Source organism: Chinchilla lanigera, unplaced genomic scaffold (genome assembly GCF_000276665.1).
Source record: "Chinchilla lanigera isolate Chin_1 unplaced genomic scaffold, ChiLan1.0 scaffold00023, whole genome shotgun sequence".
NCBI lineage: Eukaryota > Metazoa > Chordata > Mammalia > Rodentia > Chinchillidae > Chinchilla > Chinchilla lanigera.
This window is the reverse complement of record NW_004955424.1, coordinates 14,205,470-14,222,928: the sequence shown is the minus strand read 5'-3', so window position 1 is coordinate 14,222,928 and position 17,459 is coordinate 14,205,470. Positions and strand designations below refer to the sequence as shown.

The window sequence follows — 17,459 nt, the reverse complement described above, 5'->3', positions numbered from 1 at the left end:
GTGACAACATATGTTTTGACAATGAAAAGGAATAAACTACTGGTACATGCTATGACATGGTTGAGTCTTGAATAATCATGTTAAAGAAGAAAGCCAGTGTGAAGGACCATGTCTAAATGGTCCCCTTACATGACAAAGAACTGATGAAACCATGGAGTCATACAGCAGAGCTGTAGTTGGCTCAGGAGCAGGAGAAGCTGCGTAAATGGGTTTCTTTGGGGATGATGAAAATATCATGGAATCAGTGGTGATGGTTGCAAAATCATGTAAATACCCTAAAGATATCTCAATTATACACCAAAAGGGTGATATGTAGACTCTATTTCAACTTAAAAATGAAAATCAGAGATAAATAAGTATAGCATATTTAATAGCCAGATATCCCTCCCTCCCTGTCTTTGTCTCCGTCTCTGTCTTGCTCTCTCTCTCTCTCTCTCTCTCTCACACACACACACACACACACACACACACTCTGATTCCAGAGGCAGACTGGAGGCAGAGCCAAGGCGCACAGGAGGCGGGGGGGATATAAACACCCTTTGACACCTGACAAGGGGACAGGTTCCAAAGACAGCAGTGCAGACTGAACGACCAGGCTCATGCGGCCTGTGAAATCTCGGCCAGGAGACTGGATGTCCATAACCAAAGGCCCCGATGGGAAAGGTGCACCCATCAGCAGATGCCAGCAGGAGCCTCTCCTCACCGCTGCCGCAGTGCTGTTTAACTCTGAGCTTCCTGTGGCACCCACGGAGCCAAGGGGCGGATGGGTATTGGATCTAAGTTGCGATTGAAATGGCTGAGTTGACCTGTAAGTGGTTAGATTAAGGACATGGAGGACTGAGACAGAAATTGTTTAGCTGTAAGAAAACTGTTACATTTTGATACTCTTATAAAAACTGGACCCAGTGCCCAGGTACACACTTTCATTCTTGTATTTATACACAGACAAGGCCACTGACATCTCTGCATGTATAAAACCCTGGACCCAGTGGTGTGCCGGTGAATATTTAATGGCCAGATTTCCTGAAAGTACCCATGGAAAAAAACCTGCTCTGTAGCAGTTACTGATCTCTGTGTATAGCTCCTCCCACAATGGTGACTTCAAGGTACAACGTGATGTCTCTGAAAAGAAGCCAGAGACATGGGCACAAAATTGAGTGTCTGTGGACTGGTGGGAGCCAGCTCCAGTGCAACACTGGCACTCCAGCGTAAGTCACATTTATGCACCTGCCCAGAGGTGCCCCCATGTGTGGGATTGCTTAGGTTCCTTCAAGGATTAAAATGCTAATTCTAATTCAAGATATGTTAATACAGAAAAATATAAAGACACTGCAAATATCTGCCTCTGTAGACACATTTAGTCACTTGGAACCACAAAGACAAATTGGAATTTTTTTTTTGTCTTTTTGAGACAGGGTCTCGCTATGCAGTTCAGGCTGGTCTTGAGCTCACTTTGTAGCCCAGGCTGGTCTCGAACTTGCAATGATCCTCCTGCCTCAGCCTCTTGAGTGCTAGGATTACAGGTGTGCGCCACCACACCCAGCCTTTGTATTTCTTTTTTTTTTTTTTGGTTTTTTTTTCCGGTACCAGGAATTGAACTCACAACCTCGCGCTTGCCAGGCAGGCACTGTGCCGCTGAGCTAAATCCCCAGCCCCCTGGCCTTTGTATTTCAAAACCAGCATTAAGTGCAAAACAAGTATAAAGAAATCCAAAGTATAAGAAAAGTGCATTGAAAATTTCTTTTGACTGTGATGACTACTTTTTTTTTTTTTTTTTTTGTCCTTTTGAGACGGCGTCTCCCTATGTAGTTCAGGCTAGCCTTGAGCTCAATGATCCTCCTGCCTCAGCCTCCTGAGTTCTGTGATTACAGGTGTGTGCCACCATGCCCAGCAAATTGGAATAATTAAATAAATACATGCACACTTCCATGTAGATCAACATAGGCCAATACACATATAAACTCACACGTAGACACCCACACCCTTAGGAAAGAAGAGGGAACAACCCAACCTGATTTGCTCAGGTGGTTGCCCTGGCCAAAGCCCCACACTCTTCAGGGCAACATCAGATCAAAGCAAAAAAGGCACCTCTTCTCCCTTGCTTCCTTACCATGGCAGTGAGACTTGAAGAGCAGGATGTTTATGCCAGTTAGCTCCACGTGCTTTGCACTCAGGGCTCCATGTGTTCCCTCCTTCTGGCTTGCAGCTACCAGCGCTAGCACCCCACCACCCGTGTCTCATGGCGGGAGTGTAAACTTTGACGGCGCTCCCCTCCCTCACCCACGTGGGCAGAAGATGTCAGCTTGCCCTACTTGGGTCCCTCCCTGGGGTCCTGTTTTGCCACATCCCTTTCTCACCTCCTTGCCCATGTCTTGCCGGGATAACTGCCGGCTCTTCTAAGCGTCTCCGTGCTCCAAGCTCTCCCCTCCCATCTGCCCCACTCTCAGGAACCTGACATATTAATTATTCTAAGGTACAGCACTGAGGCCACTCATGTACTGACAACTTCTAGGCCTAAGATCCAACCACATGTCCCCTCTGACCACATGTCCCATTCCTCTTTCCTCAGTTCAGTTTTACTTCTCCTTTTTCCCAAGCGTTTCTCTAGTCTGCTCTGCAATTACCTCTGCTATGGAATTTGCTCTCTCCCTGCTTTAGTTCCCAGGGTAGCACTTGCTCTCCTCACATTTGTGATACAGCGCTTCATAGCTTCTGAGAACACTCAAAATGATTTGCAGAGTTCTTCTCACATGACTGGTACCGAGCTGGCTCTGGAAAGACAGTGATGAGTCAGAATAGATGTAGCTGTTTCATGAACTAAGTCAATACAATCTACTGTGGAACCTGGAGTCAAAATTCTTATGCCCCCAAATCATAAGTGGATTTGGTATGGAAGATATTTTTCCACTGTCCTGTTACAGCCCTTATCTTGCCTCCCCTGCAACTATGGCCTCCCTAGGGCCACAGAGACAAAGTGAAGACAGGAGACGAGACCATACAGCTTGCAGATCTTAGAGAACACTGCCAGCCTCGTGCATGTCACAGGAGCAGCTGCTGGGATGCTGGAAGCTCAGTGTAAAGAGGTATTAAACTTTTACAAAGCTATTTAGAGGTTAATGAACTTTCTGTATTGCAACATCTTTGCAACCTATCACAGTAACCACCCACACTTGTGATAAGCAGCCACTGTTAGTTGTGTGAGCCTAGGCTAATTACTTTGATTCTATAGTTGCAGTTTCCTCACCCATAATATGTTGTTAGAAATATCTCTCAATGGTCTGGGGATGTAGTTCAGTGGTACAGTGCTTGCCTAGCATGCACGAGGCCGTGGGTTAAATCCCTAACACTGGAAGAAAAATCTCTGTCATCTCATAAAATTTTAGAGTGATAAAATTACAGAAAGACCTTTAAAAATTATAACATGCAACAAAAATTTATATATAATTAAATTTTGATTTAAGGCTTTCTTTAAATCAATCATATGGCCAATATTTATGTAATAAACAAGTGCTATTTGAAATATTCTGGTTCAAATGGTCAGGTGACAAGACATAGAATAGCACTGTACAACAAAAACATAGTATGAGCCTCAAACGTAACTTTAAACTTTCTAGTATCTGTACTGTGAAAAATAAAAAGAAAGGTCAGCAGGGCATGGTGGTACATGCCTATAATCTCAGCACGCAGCAGGCTGAGGCAGGAGGATCATTGTGAGTTTGAGAGTCTGAGGCCAGCCTGGGGTACATTGTGAGTCCTGGCCAGCCTAAACTACATTGCGAGACCCTGTCTCAAAAAAAAAAAACAAAAAAAAACCAAAAAACTCAACAACAACAAAAAAAAAAAAAAAAAAAAAAAAGAGGATTGAGGAGGAGGGGAAGGGGAAGTAAGTTGAATGAAGACATGCCACATACAGGAACCTAATAACCTCAATCAAAGCAAATTATACCATAACTTGAGCTAAAATCCACAATACCAACAAGAATGAAAACTGGGATGGGAAATTGGAGGACGGAGGGAGGGAGGAGATTTTTTAAAATGCTGTGGTATGTACATGTAAGCACTCTCCAAGATGACTGTAAACTGCATGAACTGCAAACATATAATAACAGAAAAAATAATGAGAGACTGGCAAAACTAATTTTTTTGTTTTGAGATAGGGTCTCACTATGTATCCCAGGCTGGCCTCAAACCTGTGGCAAACCTCCTGCCTCTGTCTCCTGAGTGCTGTGATTACAGGTGTGTACCACCATGCCCAGCTGGCAAAACTAATTTGAATAATATATAAATTTAATCCATTCTATACAAAATGTTATTTGAATATGCAATTTATGTGAAATTATTAACATTTTACATTTTTAATACTAAGTCTACAGAATGTTTTGTATATTTTAAACTGACAGTACATCTCATTTTTAACTATCAACAGTTCAAATGCTCAATAGTCACATACGGATACTGTGTAGGAAAGCATACACAGTAAGCCCCCAACTTAAGAATGAGTTCCATTCCAGGAGGATTGTTTGTAAGCTGGATTCATTCCTAAGCCAACAATGAGTCCCACAGAGTACAGTAAACCTGTGAAGGTTTGCACTTGAATGTCTGTTAAGTCAGGGACTTACTCTACTAATTAGTAGTATAAGTAAAAATTAGTAAAGATCTGTGCAGCTCTGAGGCTACAAGAGTAAAAAAAAAAGCACTTCATGCAGTTCCTATCCCATAGAGGAAGATACTTCTTTTCTTGCAAGTCGACAGTATTTAATTTGGGAAACAACATGCTAACCAAGCAACCAGCTGATTTCCCAGAGACAGTTTGAAAGTAGAGGAGGGATACAGACTCTGGTCATTAAGTGAATTTATGGTGCTCACTTTTAGAGAGTTAGGTTTCAATATGTGACTTTGTCTTTATAGACCAATAGTTTTCTGTTGGCACTGTTTTTAGAGATAACATATTTAGCATTTTTCCTTCCTTCAACGACTTTGTTCAAAGAAATGTATCATTCTGAACCAAGTAATTCTATTACACTGTCTTCCAACAAAAAACAAACCAGGGGTAACCCACTCGGGCCCCCCTTCTGTCCCTCTCTTGGACAGAAGCTTTCTTTTCTTTCCCTCAATAAATATATTCTGATCTAAAAAAAACAAAACAAAACCATTCATTAGTTCAATTTCTGAAGATACCTTCAACTATTCCAAAACCACAAAGTAGTGTTTTGCCATTCAGTAGTCCTTCTAAAATGACTACTGTTCATGAATTTTCATTTCTAAAAATACAAGTATTGAAGTAGTATAACTATAGTAATGTGACCAATAGCAAAGTATAACTGTGACACATATCACTGTATAGACTATTACCAGAATCCCTGAAGCCTCTATTCATACCTTTCTTTTTCCTTTTTTTTTAAAGACAAGGTCTTTTTTTTTTTTTTTTTTTTTTTTAAAAGAGAAGGTCTTGATCTGTAATCCAGGCTGGCCTTGAACTCACTACATAGACAAGGTTGGCCTGGAACTCAAGGTGATCTTCCTGCCTCAGCCTCCCAAGTACAGGGATTACAGGTGTGTAGCACCACATACTGCATTACCTTTTTCCTAGCAATATCCCTGCCCATCTCATTCTGCCTTCTATTGCCACAGATTACTTTTGCCTGTTTTTGAACATCAAATAAATGGAAATATTTTACATTGGCTTTTGTCTATGAAAGTCACCAATGTTGTTGAGTATTGCAGTTGATTATAGCTAGGTGTGGTTGCCCACACCTTAATCTCAGCACACTGGGAGGCTGAGGCAGGAAGATTTTGAGTTTGAGCCCAGCCTGAGAAACTTAGTGATTTAGAAAGATCCTATGTCAAAAAAAGTGCTGAGGATGTAGTTCAGTTTGAAGGCCCTGGGCTCAGTCCTCAGTGTCACAAAACAAATAAATGTAGATTGTTACTTTTCATTGCTGTGTACTATTCTGACTAGCTATACAGTTTATTCTTTCATTCAATGCTGATAAATATCTTGAAGGTTTTCCATTTAGAGGTTACAAACAGTGCTATTATGAGTATTCATAGGAACTCATTTCTCTTGGCCATACACACACAGGAGCAAAGCAATTCCTATGACTACTGGATCACAGAATATATTTATTAAGCCAGGCATGGCAGCGCACATCTGTAATCCCAGCACTCGGGAGGCTGAGGGTCGTTGTGAGTTCGCGACCAGCCTGGGCTACAAAGTGAGCCCTGTCTCAAAAAGACCAAAAAAACAACAAAAAAGAGAATACATTCATTAAACATCAAAAAAATCTGTGCAGGGATCCCAAGTCTTTTGGTATTTAAATCTTATGTTAGCCACGTAAGTGGGAAGTCTCCATTCTGTAGATGAGAAACTGCAGCAATTATGAGTAATTCACCCAACCGCATCCAGACAGTAAATGATGAACTGAATCCTCTTCAAACCTGGGCACTTTCCCTTTTTGGTTTCTTTTCTAAACAAGCAATTCAAAGGCACACTTGAATACTACCTACCACACATATAGTTCCAAGGCTCACTGTACTACTGCAGAAAAAGAACTGTTCTTTCAAAACTGACCCAACAGTTTCACTTCTCCACACAAATTCCTGCTCAGTTTGACTTCTTACCAGAGTCTGTGAGCTGTTACTCTAAAAGTACGAATGTGCCGGATTAAGAACCCTAGGTCTCTGATATGCTACAATGAAAAATGTCGCAGGCAGGCATAAAAAAATTCTACTTCTCTGATATTCTCTATGAGGTTCTGATTTACTCTTTGCTCTTGCTTCAGTGTCCCAGTTAGGTAGGAAGTGAGGTAACGACGCCTTTCTTCCAGTCTAAAAAAAGGTATATACTATATATGACAAAATGTTCAAGTCAAAACATAACCGGACCCAGCTGGCTGTTAGGGAAAGAGGATCTTCACTAAAAATCTCTCAGCAAGGGCGGCAGTTGGGCAGGAAACAGGCCAGCTCCAGAGGATCCGTCCCCAGGTTGATCGCGAAGAGCTGCCAAGGACACTGTCTGGCTCAGAATTCTGCGCCCGGAGGAGCCCAGGGAGCCCCAGGTTGACTCTCAGACCTGGCCAGCATTTTCCTCCCGCCGACTCCCACTTCTTTTCCCAGTGTCATGTAAGGAAGAGGTGCGGGGTGGTGGTTGGAGGGCAATGAAATGGCCAGTGAAACCGTATCTGCTCGTTTGCCTGCTACTCTCACTCAGTCCACGCAAAGAACTAAACTGGGTAAGCGCTGAACGCTCCCTTCGCGGGGATGCCGGGGCAGCATGGAGGCGGCTTCTCTGCTTTTCCAGCCGCTTTCTGCTCCTCCTGCTTCCGTGCGCTCACGCGAGCGCCGCGTAAAAACCGGCACAGATGTTCGCGCACACACCGCGGCAGGGAGCTGAACTTCACCGAAACGTCTCTTGAGACGCCGGCTTTGCGCGCGCGGCCCTCCGACTTCACCTCCGCCAGAGCCGCCCCGCGTGCGTCACCCACTACGTCGCAGTCGACGTGACCAAAGGGCCAGGCAGGGCTGCCAGCAACTTCCGGGTTCCCAGGGACCGATAGGGTCTTCGCGTATAGGATATCCCCTTGTGGCAGCTCCACTTGGAATCTGGGCTACGTCCCGGGATACTGAGTCCAGCCCGAACGGAGCTGCTAAACAACATCGCCGGGTCACCGTCAGGAGTCCTCCCGCCGGGGTCAGCCACGGAGAAAGGGTGGAACGGAAAGCCACGCCCCGCGCACGCGCGCTGGGAGCCTGGCCGCCTCGTCCGCCGTGACGTCACTAGGGGCGGTGCTGAGCCGGCTGGAGGGAGAGCGGCTGTGCGCAGTGGGTAGGAGAGCAAACCGTGGGACCTGTGGCGTCGGCGGCGGCAGCATGGCCGTGCTCTACGGAGGTGTGGAGGGGTGAGTGCAGCCCTACGGCGGGAGCCCGAGGGGGGCGGCCTTGGCCATCTCAGGTGAAGGGCAGGACGAAAGGTGATCATGCGGGTTAACAGATGGCCTCTCACTTCAGGATCCCACCACTTTGGGCTTCTGGATTGCAGAACCCTGCGGAGGAGGGGTGTGTGCATTCGTACCGGCGCCCCTGCTCAAGCGGCTGAGTGTCCTGCAGAAACTCTGTGAAAAGGGCCGGGGATAGCTCTGTGGGATAAGCCTTCCTGGCAAGCGCAATGTCCTGAGTTCGATTCCCGGTACCAAAAAAAAGGAAAAAAAAAAAAAAAACTCCGTGAATGACAAGGTCACGCCCCGGGGAGTCCTTTCTATTTCTCTGCAGGACCACGCCCCTTTCTCCCACAAACTCCTTACTTTGCTGTCTCCTTTTCCTCATTCCTAGCCTAGGAGTTTTGTGGAACAGATGTCAGGCATGGAGTTTCTGGGCAGGAAGCGGAGAATGGAAAGAGGGGTGGAGCTGGGATGAAGATCTTATCTGGAAGCTGAAGCTGGTGCAGCACAGTATCAGCTTCTCCTGATGGCCGGAGATGACGTCCTTTCCCGTTAGCGCAGTAGGCTTCTAGGGCTGCATTGAGCCCGCGAAGATTCTTGCATTTTTCCTGCTCAGAGCTTGTCTGTTGGACTTTTGGTAATAGCTCTGACTCTGGGTGTGACTTTGGGTAAAACATTTGTCCACTTTGGTCTTCAGTTACCCTGTGTTTCAAGTGAGGACAGGGATGAACAGAATGATCGAGTGACTGCTCAAGTCCCCTGCCAGGGAAAACATTCTGTGAATCTGAGTCAAATCAGGGCACAATAGAAAGTGACTGTTGTCTCAGCCTTTGAATCTGAGATTGGATTCACTTCACTGGCAGCCCCATCCCACTGTTGACTTACAGACCCCAAGTTCTTTTCACATGAGTTGTTTTTGTTTTTTTTTTTTTTGGTTTTGGTTTTTCTCCGGTACCGGGAACCGCACTCACGACCTTGTGCTTGCCAGGCAGGCACTTTGCCGCTGAGCTAAATCCCCAGCCCCCACATGAGTTGTTAAGGTTGAGCTCCATCCTGTATCTGTAGCAATTTTTTTAAAACTAAGTACAGTGTAGGAGTTTGCATTCATCCCTGTTATAATAACCTGTGAGATGTAATCCATTTTTTCCTGTTCGTTAAGAGATTGCTTTGGATGTTGACTCTGCCACCCATGCCTTAACTTACCTTTTGAAATTTCATGTCATCTTTGAATTGAACAGCAGGTCTCCAGTGTCCTGAGACATTCCAGAAAGTCTTAGGAAACTTATATTCCACCACCACAGATATCCCAGTAAGCTATCATTTCCCCCAGTAGTCAGCATTGGAGGGTTTAGTTGCTTGAGTAAGTATAAATTCTCCATGCCACTGGTCATTTCTTACAAGGGTGTCTTGAAGACTGTGGCAACTGGTGCTGGAACTTGAAAGGCAGCCTTAACTGTTGTTAGAGAAGCAGAGAGATTTACTATTCTCTTTAGCCGTCTTGCCAAGTGTTGTTTGTGCCAAGGTCTGTGCTAGTTAGGAGGCTAGATACATGACCCTGATCTCGGCATGCTGGAGCTCATAATCCAGGAGAAGATAGACACAGAACAAGATGAACACACTCTTGTTAGGAGTCTGTAATAGCCAAAGGGGCACTGGGAAGCCTTACCTAATGGAGCTTCAATGTGTGGGGTAGGCCACACATCAGAGAAGCTTTCAAGGTCCAGGTGATGTATAAATGGGTCTTGCAGAATAAGTATGATATTCACAAGGGAAGATGAGCAAGAACTGTTTCAGTTTTAAGAGCATAGCAGACTTTAAATCGCAGCGGTATCTCTGGGAGTGGTGACTGTGTTTGCTGGAATTATCTCCATCACTTTTAGCTCTGTGTGCAACAAGGACTGCACAAGCTTAGCTCGTCTCTACAAGTTTTTCTGAGGAGGACTGAGTGCCCTCTTGTGTTCTGCAGGGGAGGCACACAGTCCAAGGTACTTTTGCTCTCGGAAGATGGGCAGATCCTGGCAGAAGCAGATGGACTGAGCACAAACCACTGGGTAAAAGTCATACTGAGGAGACCAGAGGGCTGGTTTCTGATTTTCTTCTTTGTAACTCCCATTAAGGTGGTGGCTGGGGCTCATAGAGCAGCAGATAGGGGCAACATAGGTCCTGCAAGCCTTTGTAACTTCTCCTTCCCTTGACTGGGGCCAGCTGATCGGAACAGACAAATGTGTGGAGAGGATCAACGAGATGGTGAACAGGGCCAAAGAGAAAGCAGGGGTGGATCTTCTGATACCTCTACGAAGCTTGGTGAGTCTGAGGTGGAATCAGGGAATTAAGCTACCAGCAACACTGAGACAGGCGGCAAGTTTGGACTTGATGACATAGAGGAAAAGGCTTCCTTCTAGTCCCTCATGTCAGAATTTTTATAATCTTACCTATTGACAAGGCTTTAGTTGCCAATAAGCTACAAGTACATTGGAAGAGTATGAGCTCTGGAGAGTCAATGAGACCTTGGTTTAAATCCCATCTCTGCTACTGCATGACCCTTAAGCAGGTTATTTACCTTCTCTAAGCCTCAGTGTCCTCATTCTGAAAATGTGGATGGCAGAAGCTACCTCCGAGTTGCTGTCCAAGTAAAATGACCTGATGCATCCCAAAATGGTTAGCACGGGACCTGACCGTAAGCACTCAGTAACTGTGAGCTGTTCTTGGTCCCAGCTCAAATCTTCCTCCCAAGCACCGTAGCTCCCACTACTCCCTGGACGTACAAGTAAGGTGTTCTTCAGGTATAGCCAAAGCCCATGCATTTTAAACCAAGCGTATCTCTGTAGCATCTCCCATCACCTGCTGCTCTGCCTGATTTTTCTGAGAGCACTGCTATTTTCCAAGCTCAAAACATGACATTGTTGAATCCCATTTCTGCTGTGCATCCCTAATCCCAGACTGTTCTTGCAGCCATAGCCTTCTGAGGGGTCATTGTACGGGGTGGAGGGGCTGACGCTGGTGGAGCAGGGTATAGCCAGATGTAAAGAACAGGTGCAGGAGGGGAGGGGCTTGAGAAAGGAGCAGGGTCTGGGGCTCTGCTTGCTCGCTCACCTCCCACGTGGCCTAGGGCCTTTCCCTGAGCGGTGGGGAGCAGGAGGATGCAGTGAGGATCCTGGTGGAGATGCTGAGGGACCGATTTCCCTACCTGAGTGAAAACTACTTAATCACCACCGATGCCGCCGGCTCCATCGCCACAGCTACGCCGGATGGTGAGGAGGTGGAGGGAGGGGTGAGGTTGAGAACTGGTTTTCTTAGAAAAGTCCTTTAGATGGTAGCCAGCAAAACTAGACAGCCTCTATCTGTATTCCCCTGACTCTCTTTTCAGGAGTGTAAGTCCGTGCCAGAGCAAGGATCAGGTGGACAGGAAGAGGGAGGGCAAGAAAGGCCCATTGGTGGGAAGTGGAGAGTGGAGTCAAAGGAAAAGACTCCACTGCAGAGGAAGGAGCCCCAGGGGCAGTGTGGTGAGCAGCAGGCTGGGGGAAGCCATGAGTACTGAGGAGGAAGTAGGGGAGCTCTGTGCTAGTGGAAAGGTTTCTGGCATCAAGGGATCGGTGTTTGAATCCCAGCTCCTAGTTTGCCAGCTCTACCATCTCGGAGAAGTGATAGAACTGGGTTTTGGTTTCCTCATCTGTAAACTTCCATTCATAAGGTATTTTGGGTATTGTCACTATAAGGACAGGGTCAAGGACATAGTAAGCACCCAGGAAATGAGCTAGAGTCACCTAAAGACTGGTTAGGCAAGGAGCCGTGTTCTCTCAAGGAGGTGTAGGCTCATGATTAGCGTTTCTCTGAGCCCCAGTTTTTTCCCCTACAGGCAGGAAATTAGTTGGGCTCAGTTTTCTACTCTGTAAGGCTGGGTTGTGATCCCTTTGCCTGGGAGCGGGGCAGGTTTCTGTCCTGTCTTGGTGACATCGGAAGCTGTTGCTCTGTTGCCATGCCCACACTGAGCCTCCCCTGCCCTTTCCCCAGGTGGGATCGTGCTCATCTCTGGGACTGGCTCTAACTGCAGACTCATCAACCCTGACGGCTCTGAGAGTGGCTGCGGTGGCTGGGGCCACATGATGGGAGACGAAGGCTCAGGTGAGCTCACACAGGCCTGGCTCAGGGGCCTGGACCTTTCCCTTCCTGCACATTCCCGGCTTCCTGTCCCCTGCTCTTGGCCTGCTGTTTCCTTGGAGCTCCCTGAGGGCACTTCCTCCACCTGACCAGTACCAAACAATGGCTGGCAGATCATAGAGATGCCAGTGCTAGACTGACTGCTGACCTTGTTCTTCAGCAGTGAATTGCACCCAGGATTAGATTCATACCTTGGCACAGTGGCCGTGACCCACCTGTGTGGACTTTTGGAGACTTAGGGAAGAGTAGAAACTGAAGGGTAAGGCCGTAGATGCCAGGTGGTGCCATACCTGTCCCGTGGTGGGAAAGGAGTGTGAAAACTGCTCCCACTTCACCTTTTATGGATGACATGTACATTTTCATAGGGTCCCTTGGGGGCCAGCTCATGACAGCCTGTGACAATTGACCAGCCTTGTTTTTGGGTAGGAGCTAATACGACACAGGCTCCCCTATTCTGTCTTGCCCCTCCTAGCCCTCCCTTTTCCGGGTCAGTCAGATGCAATTTGGTTATAGGTCCCTTGCCCTCCCCATTCCCTGCTGGGAATCAGGAACCTCAATTTGCTATAAAACCCATGTAGATCACTAACCCTGTCTAGCTCTGAGTTTCCTTTCTGGTGAGCCTGGAGAGATTCTCTTCACCCTCTCTGCTTCCTACAGCCTACTGGATCGCACATCAAGCAGTGAAAATAGTGTTTGATTCCATTGACAATCTAGAGACAGCTCCTCATGATATTGGCTACGTCAAACAGGCCATGTTCAACTATTTCCAGGTACTCCCCTTCCCGCTCAGTGAACATGCACACCTAGGACGGGACAGTGGGGACCCTAAGCTGGAGTAGCTACAGGAGAGGGACTGTGTGGGCCAAAGGTGGGTCAGAGCTACAGCGGGGACAAACTGTAGGTAAGGACAGGATTCAGAATGATGTGGCAGTGCATCGCAGAATGGTGTCATTGAAAGGACTGGTTTGGGGACAGGTGGCTAGCTGGACTTCACTTTTTTTGGTCAGCTAAACCCTGATGGGAGATAAGAAGTGTGGACATTCTTGGCTAGGATGGAAAGTGTGGGGTGCGGTCCAGATGCAGAGATAGCAGGTGGAGTTGAACAAGTGCTGAGCTGCTTTCTGGCCTAAGTGGGTCAGGAGAGCCCAGTGAGGAGTAGGCAGGGAGGGATCTTGGGGAGGTACAGCCTCCTACCCAGGGCATTGGGGATCGACTTCTTCTCTGTGCTCATTGGAGGTGAGTTAGGAGAAAGAGCTCCCTTTAGCAGAGCCACAGTGAAAGGTGGGAGAGGTGGAAGGGAGAAGAAGGGGAGGAGGATAAGTTTATTTGATAACTATGTGTCTGCATGAAGACCAGTCTTTTTGTCCTGCTACTTTATTAAGCTGGGGCCAGGACCAAGGAAGGAGCCTAGTGATGCTGAAAGGGTGGCCTGTCTTCTCAGGGCTGAGAGACTGGTGATTAAGAGGAATCCTGGCCTTTGTGAGGGTGAGGAATCTAAGGGCCCAAGATTGGAGGAGAAAACACTTCTGAAGCAGTTGCTGTAGGAAGTTCAAATAAACTACCCTGACCCAGCCACTGGCATGTCTGCTGTTCTCTTATATCCTACAGTCATTTATTCTTTTGAGACAGGGTCTCACTACATAGCTGAAGCTGGCCTCAAACTCATGGCAATCCTCCTGCCTCAGCCTCCCAAGTGCTGGGATTACAGGTGTGCACCACCACACACAGCCTACAGTCATTCTTATACAGTTCTTACCAGCTGGGCACAGTGGTGCATACCTGTCATTTCAGCTAATCTGCAGGCTAAGGCAGGAAGATCACAAGTTTGAGGCCAGCTTGGGCCATCTAGCAAGACTTTGTAGATCGATAGATAGATAGATAGATAGGCAGACAGACACAGATAGGCTGACTTGATCTTAGCCAAAAGGCCAAGAAGCAATAGATAGATAAATAGATAGATAGATAGATAGATAGATAGGGCTGAAAGCATATCTCAGTGATGGAGTACTTGTGTTGTATGCATGAGGCCCTGGCTTTGATCACAAGCGCTGAAAAAAAAAAAGAAAAAAAAAATATATATGGTTACCAAGGTTAAAGAGATAATATGTAGAGCTCGATACATTCACTGTAGCTGCCCCTCCCTTTACTAAGATGTGTTCTGGGGAATCACTGCTTCCTTCAGAATTTGAAGGTGTTCAGGATGGATAGGTGTGTTGGTGGAAGAAGGACCTTATGTGGTCGAATAAGTGTGGGAGAAATGAATTAATTCCTTGGTTTCAGTTCCCCTCAGAACCTCTGATTCGCAAATGTGTATGGTGGTTCTCTAATGGAGATTTGTAGTGTGCATTATTTCATAGATCCCTTTGATCAGAGAACTCTTACCAAGAGTACTTCAAGAAAGCATAGAACGCCCTGTGGTGAACACAAATCTGTACCCTCTGCTGCCTTTAAGCTAATCTGTAACTAGCAGCAAAGTTCATGTTGGGGAAAACAAAACTTCCCAAATGAGAAAAATCTCAAATCTTTATAATTTCTAGAGCTTAAAAAAAAAAAACCTCCAGAACTATTCAAACTTTGTACATAGTAGAGACATTAGGAAGGCCAAGCTGGAGGGCACAGTAGGGATTTACTTCGCTCCTAATTACTGCTTACGTTCCTTCTCTGCCTCTCAGGTGCCGGATCGGCTAGGAATCCTCACCCACCTGTACAGGGACTTTGATAAAAGCAGGTTTGCTGAGTTCTGCCGGAAAATTGCAGAAGGTACTAAAGGTGGGGCAGGGTTTCTTTGGGCTTCATTCTCCAAAGACATCAGTAGTGAGGGGGCAGAGTGGGGTTTCGGTGGGGCTGGGTGCCGGTTTCCCTCTCATTCAGTGACCCTGGTGGTGGTGGGCCTTGGGGCTGAGCAGAAGGGCAGGGGCATTGTATTGGCAGCTGTTTCCTGTTACCTGGGCCTCTCTCCTGCACGACTATCATGGCTTGTGTAAGCTGTGTGCCTGTTTTTGAGAAATTTAGGAAGCAGATGTATTAAATCTATACATTTTCTTAACTATAATTATACCCAGAGAACTAGGGAATGAAGGCGCGCCTGGGCATATTTTGTTGGGTGTCAGAAGCTAAGCGCAGGGCTTGAGTCTACACATTGCTTTTCTGCTGTAAGGCCCACACTCCCTTAATCAGGATTCCCTCACCTTAGGGCATCCTGGGGCTCTTAGAACCTGCTGGACCGAGGCCCTTCAAAGCAGAGCCTGGGAGGCACTGGCCAACAGCACACTGGCAGAGGGTGGGGTATGGGCAGAATTTATTGACTAACTTCATAGCTGGGGTCCTGGGTCCCCAGAACTGAGAGACTAAAAGGAACAGACTCCTAGTACCTCTGTGTTAACATAGTAACCTGGTGTTAGGGTGCTCTTGGGTCACTGCAGCTCCCTGTGCCTGATGAGCCACTTCTGATTGGCGTTCTCCAAGGGGGATGATGGAGAGATGACAATGGACATCCGTCCTCACCTGGACCTCACAAGCTGCAGGTGGTTCTATGGTTGCTGCCTTGCAACAGGGAGAAAGAATAACCTAGGACAGGCAGGTCCTCGGGTACTCACCAGAGGTGAATTCCTCCGTCTTCTCTCCCTCAGGTGCTCAGCAGGGAGACCCCCTTTCCCAGTACATCTTCAGGAAGGCTGGTGAGGTGCTGGGCCGGCATGTCGTGGCAGTGCTGCCTGAGGTTGACCCGGTGAGTAGAGGTGGAATGTGAAGGTGGGCAGGTGCTGGGCCAGACATGGTCCTTCAACTTCAGGGACAGGGCTGCCCCATTCTGTCCAGTTCTCTCTAGTCTCTCTGTCCTCTCTGTTGTTACTGCTTACCTCTTTTCTTTTTGTCATGAGTCCACCTTCTGTTTCTTGGCGAAGGGAGAGTATCTGGGATGGGTGGGTGGTCTGAGGAAACCATCCCTGCAGCCATGGAGGCTTGGTTGGCCCCCAGCCTACATTTTCAGCCCTCTTCCCAGGTCTTGTTCCGAGGAGAGATGGGCCTTCCCATCCTGTGTGTGGGCTCTGTATGGAAGAGCTGGGATCTGCTGAAGGAAGGTGGGTCTAGGGTCAGAAAGCGGGGAGGGCAAGGGCGGAGGATGGGACTGGGAAGGGGGTGACCTAGGGAAGCTGGCTGCCCCTGGGAGAACTGGGATCCAGCCCTGAGGACAGGACACTGGCCGCTGACAGTAACCTTCAGTCTTCACTGTGCCATTGAGCCTTTTAACTAGGCCCCATCCAACTTCTTTATTTTGGTGTGTTGATTGAACTAAGCACCTTGTGTGTGCTAAGCATGTTTCTAACACTTAATACCCCCAGCTCCTTAAATTCCTAAAAAGATTTTCAATTCCAAGTGATTTATTAAATAACTCCTTTTTAAAACTTAAAGTCAAGTCTAACTGAGAATCAGAGATCTACCCAGCCTGTGGTAACCTGTGGGGATATCCCTTATCAACATAATCCTGGCCGAAAGAAAAGAAACATGACTTCTTAGCCTGGCATCCTTCTCTCAGGCAGTTGTGTGTTTCCATTTGACATGCTGCAATAGCTTAGGGATCTCCAGTTAAGTTGCGGGCATTGCATGCTCAGGAGCTGAGAGAAAGTCAGGTTATCAGGCTGTTAGCTCCAGACCCACAGCTGTTTCTTGGTCCATACACCCTGTGTGCTGGAAGCTTGGCATGTGGGCCCCTCCAGCACCTTCACGGAAATGCCCGGACATCTTTGTCCCCTCCCCTTTTTCCCAGTTCTCCCTGTAGGCCATTTGTCTTGTCTCATTTCTTCCCTTGCATTCTTCCTTCCAGGTTTCCTTACGGCACTGACTCAGGGCAGAGAGCTCCAGGCTCAGAACTCCTTCTCTGGCTTCACCCTGATGAAGCTGAGGTACTCCTCTGCCCTGGGTGGCGCCATCTTAGGGGCCAAGCACGTCGGCCACCTCCTCCCCATGGACTACAGTGTCAATGCCACTGCCTTCTACTCCCACACCTTTTCCTAGGAGATTAGCCCTGGCTCCACCCATTCTACACCCCCCTCTGGACATGGGATGCTAGAAGGAAGGGATCTTTTTCTACTTCTTCTTTTTGTAAGAAAAATCTTATAGGAGAAAATAAAGGCACTTTAACCAGTCCCCAGTTGGATTGTGTTATCAAGCACCCATGCTGTGTACATCTTTAGTGCAACTCTACCATTTATCCCTGAGGGCTCAGGAAGAGTTTTGTCCAAGGTTTAGAGCCCCAGTCCCAGGTGTTGGTCTGTGGTTTGCATCTGTTCATTATTGTGCTCTTGGGCACATAATTTATCTATATCACCCCAACATATCCCCATTAGTATACATGCAGGCTGTGTG

The 17,459-nt window shown here is 47.1% G+C and overlaps 1 protein-coding gene and 1 long non-coding RNA gene across 2 annotated transcripts; one reads left to right on the top strand and one right to left on the bottom strand.

Moving 5' to 3' along the window:
* Positions 1–349: 349 nt before the first annotated feature.
* On the bottom strand, positions 350–7,725 carry LOC102029198. The gene is made up of 3 exons (XR_261064.2): positions 6,508–7,725; positions 2,625–2,771; positions 350–806 (listed from the first exon to the last, which is right to left on the bottom strand). It is a non-coding gene; the product is annotated as an uncharacterized LOC102029198 (long non-coding RNA).
* Positions 7,726–7,727: 2 nt separating this feature from the next.
* Positions 7,728–17,240, top strand: Nagk (N-acetylglucosamine kinase). The gene is made up of 10 exons (XM_005385603.2): positions 7,728–7,898; positions 9,904–9,988; positions 10,143–10,241; positions 11,047–11,188; positions 11,949–12,059; positions 12,753–12,865; positions 14,768–14,855; positions 15,725–15,822; positions 16,096–16,174; positions 16,918–17,240. The coding sequence occupies exons 1-10, from the start codon at positions 7,870–7,872 to the stop codon at positions 17,106–17,108; spliced, it is 1,035 nt and encodes a 344-aa protein (XP_005385660.1). The 5' UTR covers positions 7,728–7,869; the 3' UTR covers positions 17,109–17,240.
* Positions 17,241–17,459: the final 219 nt, after the last annotated feature.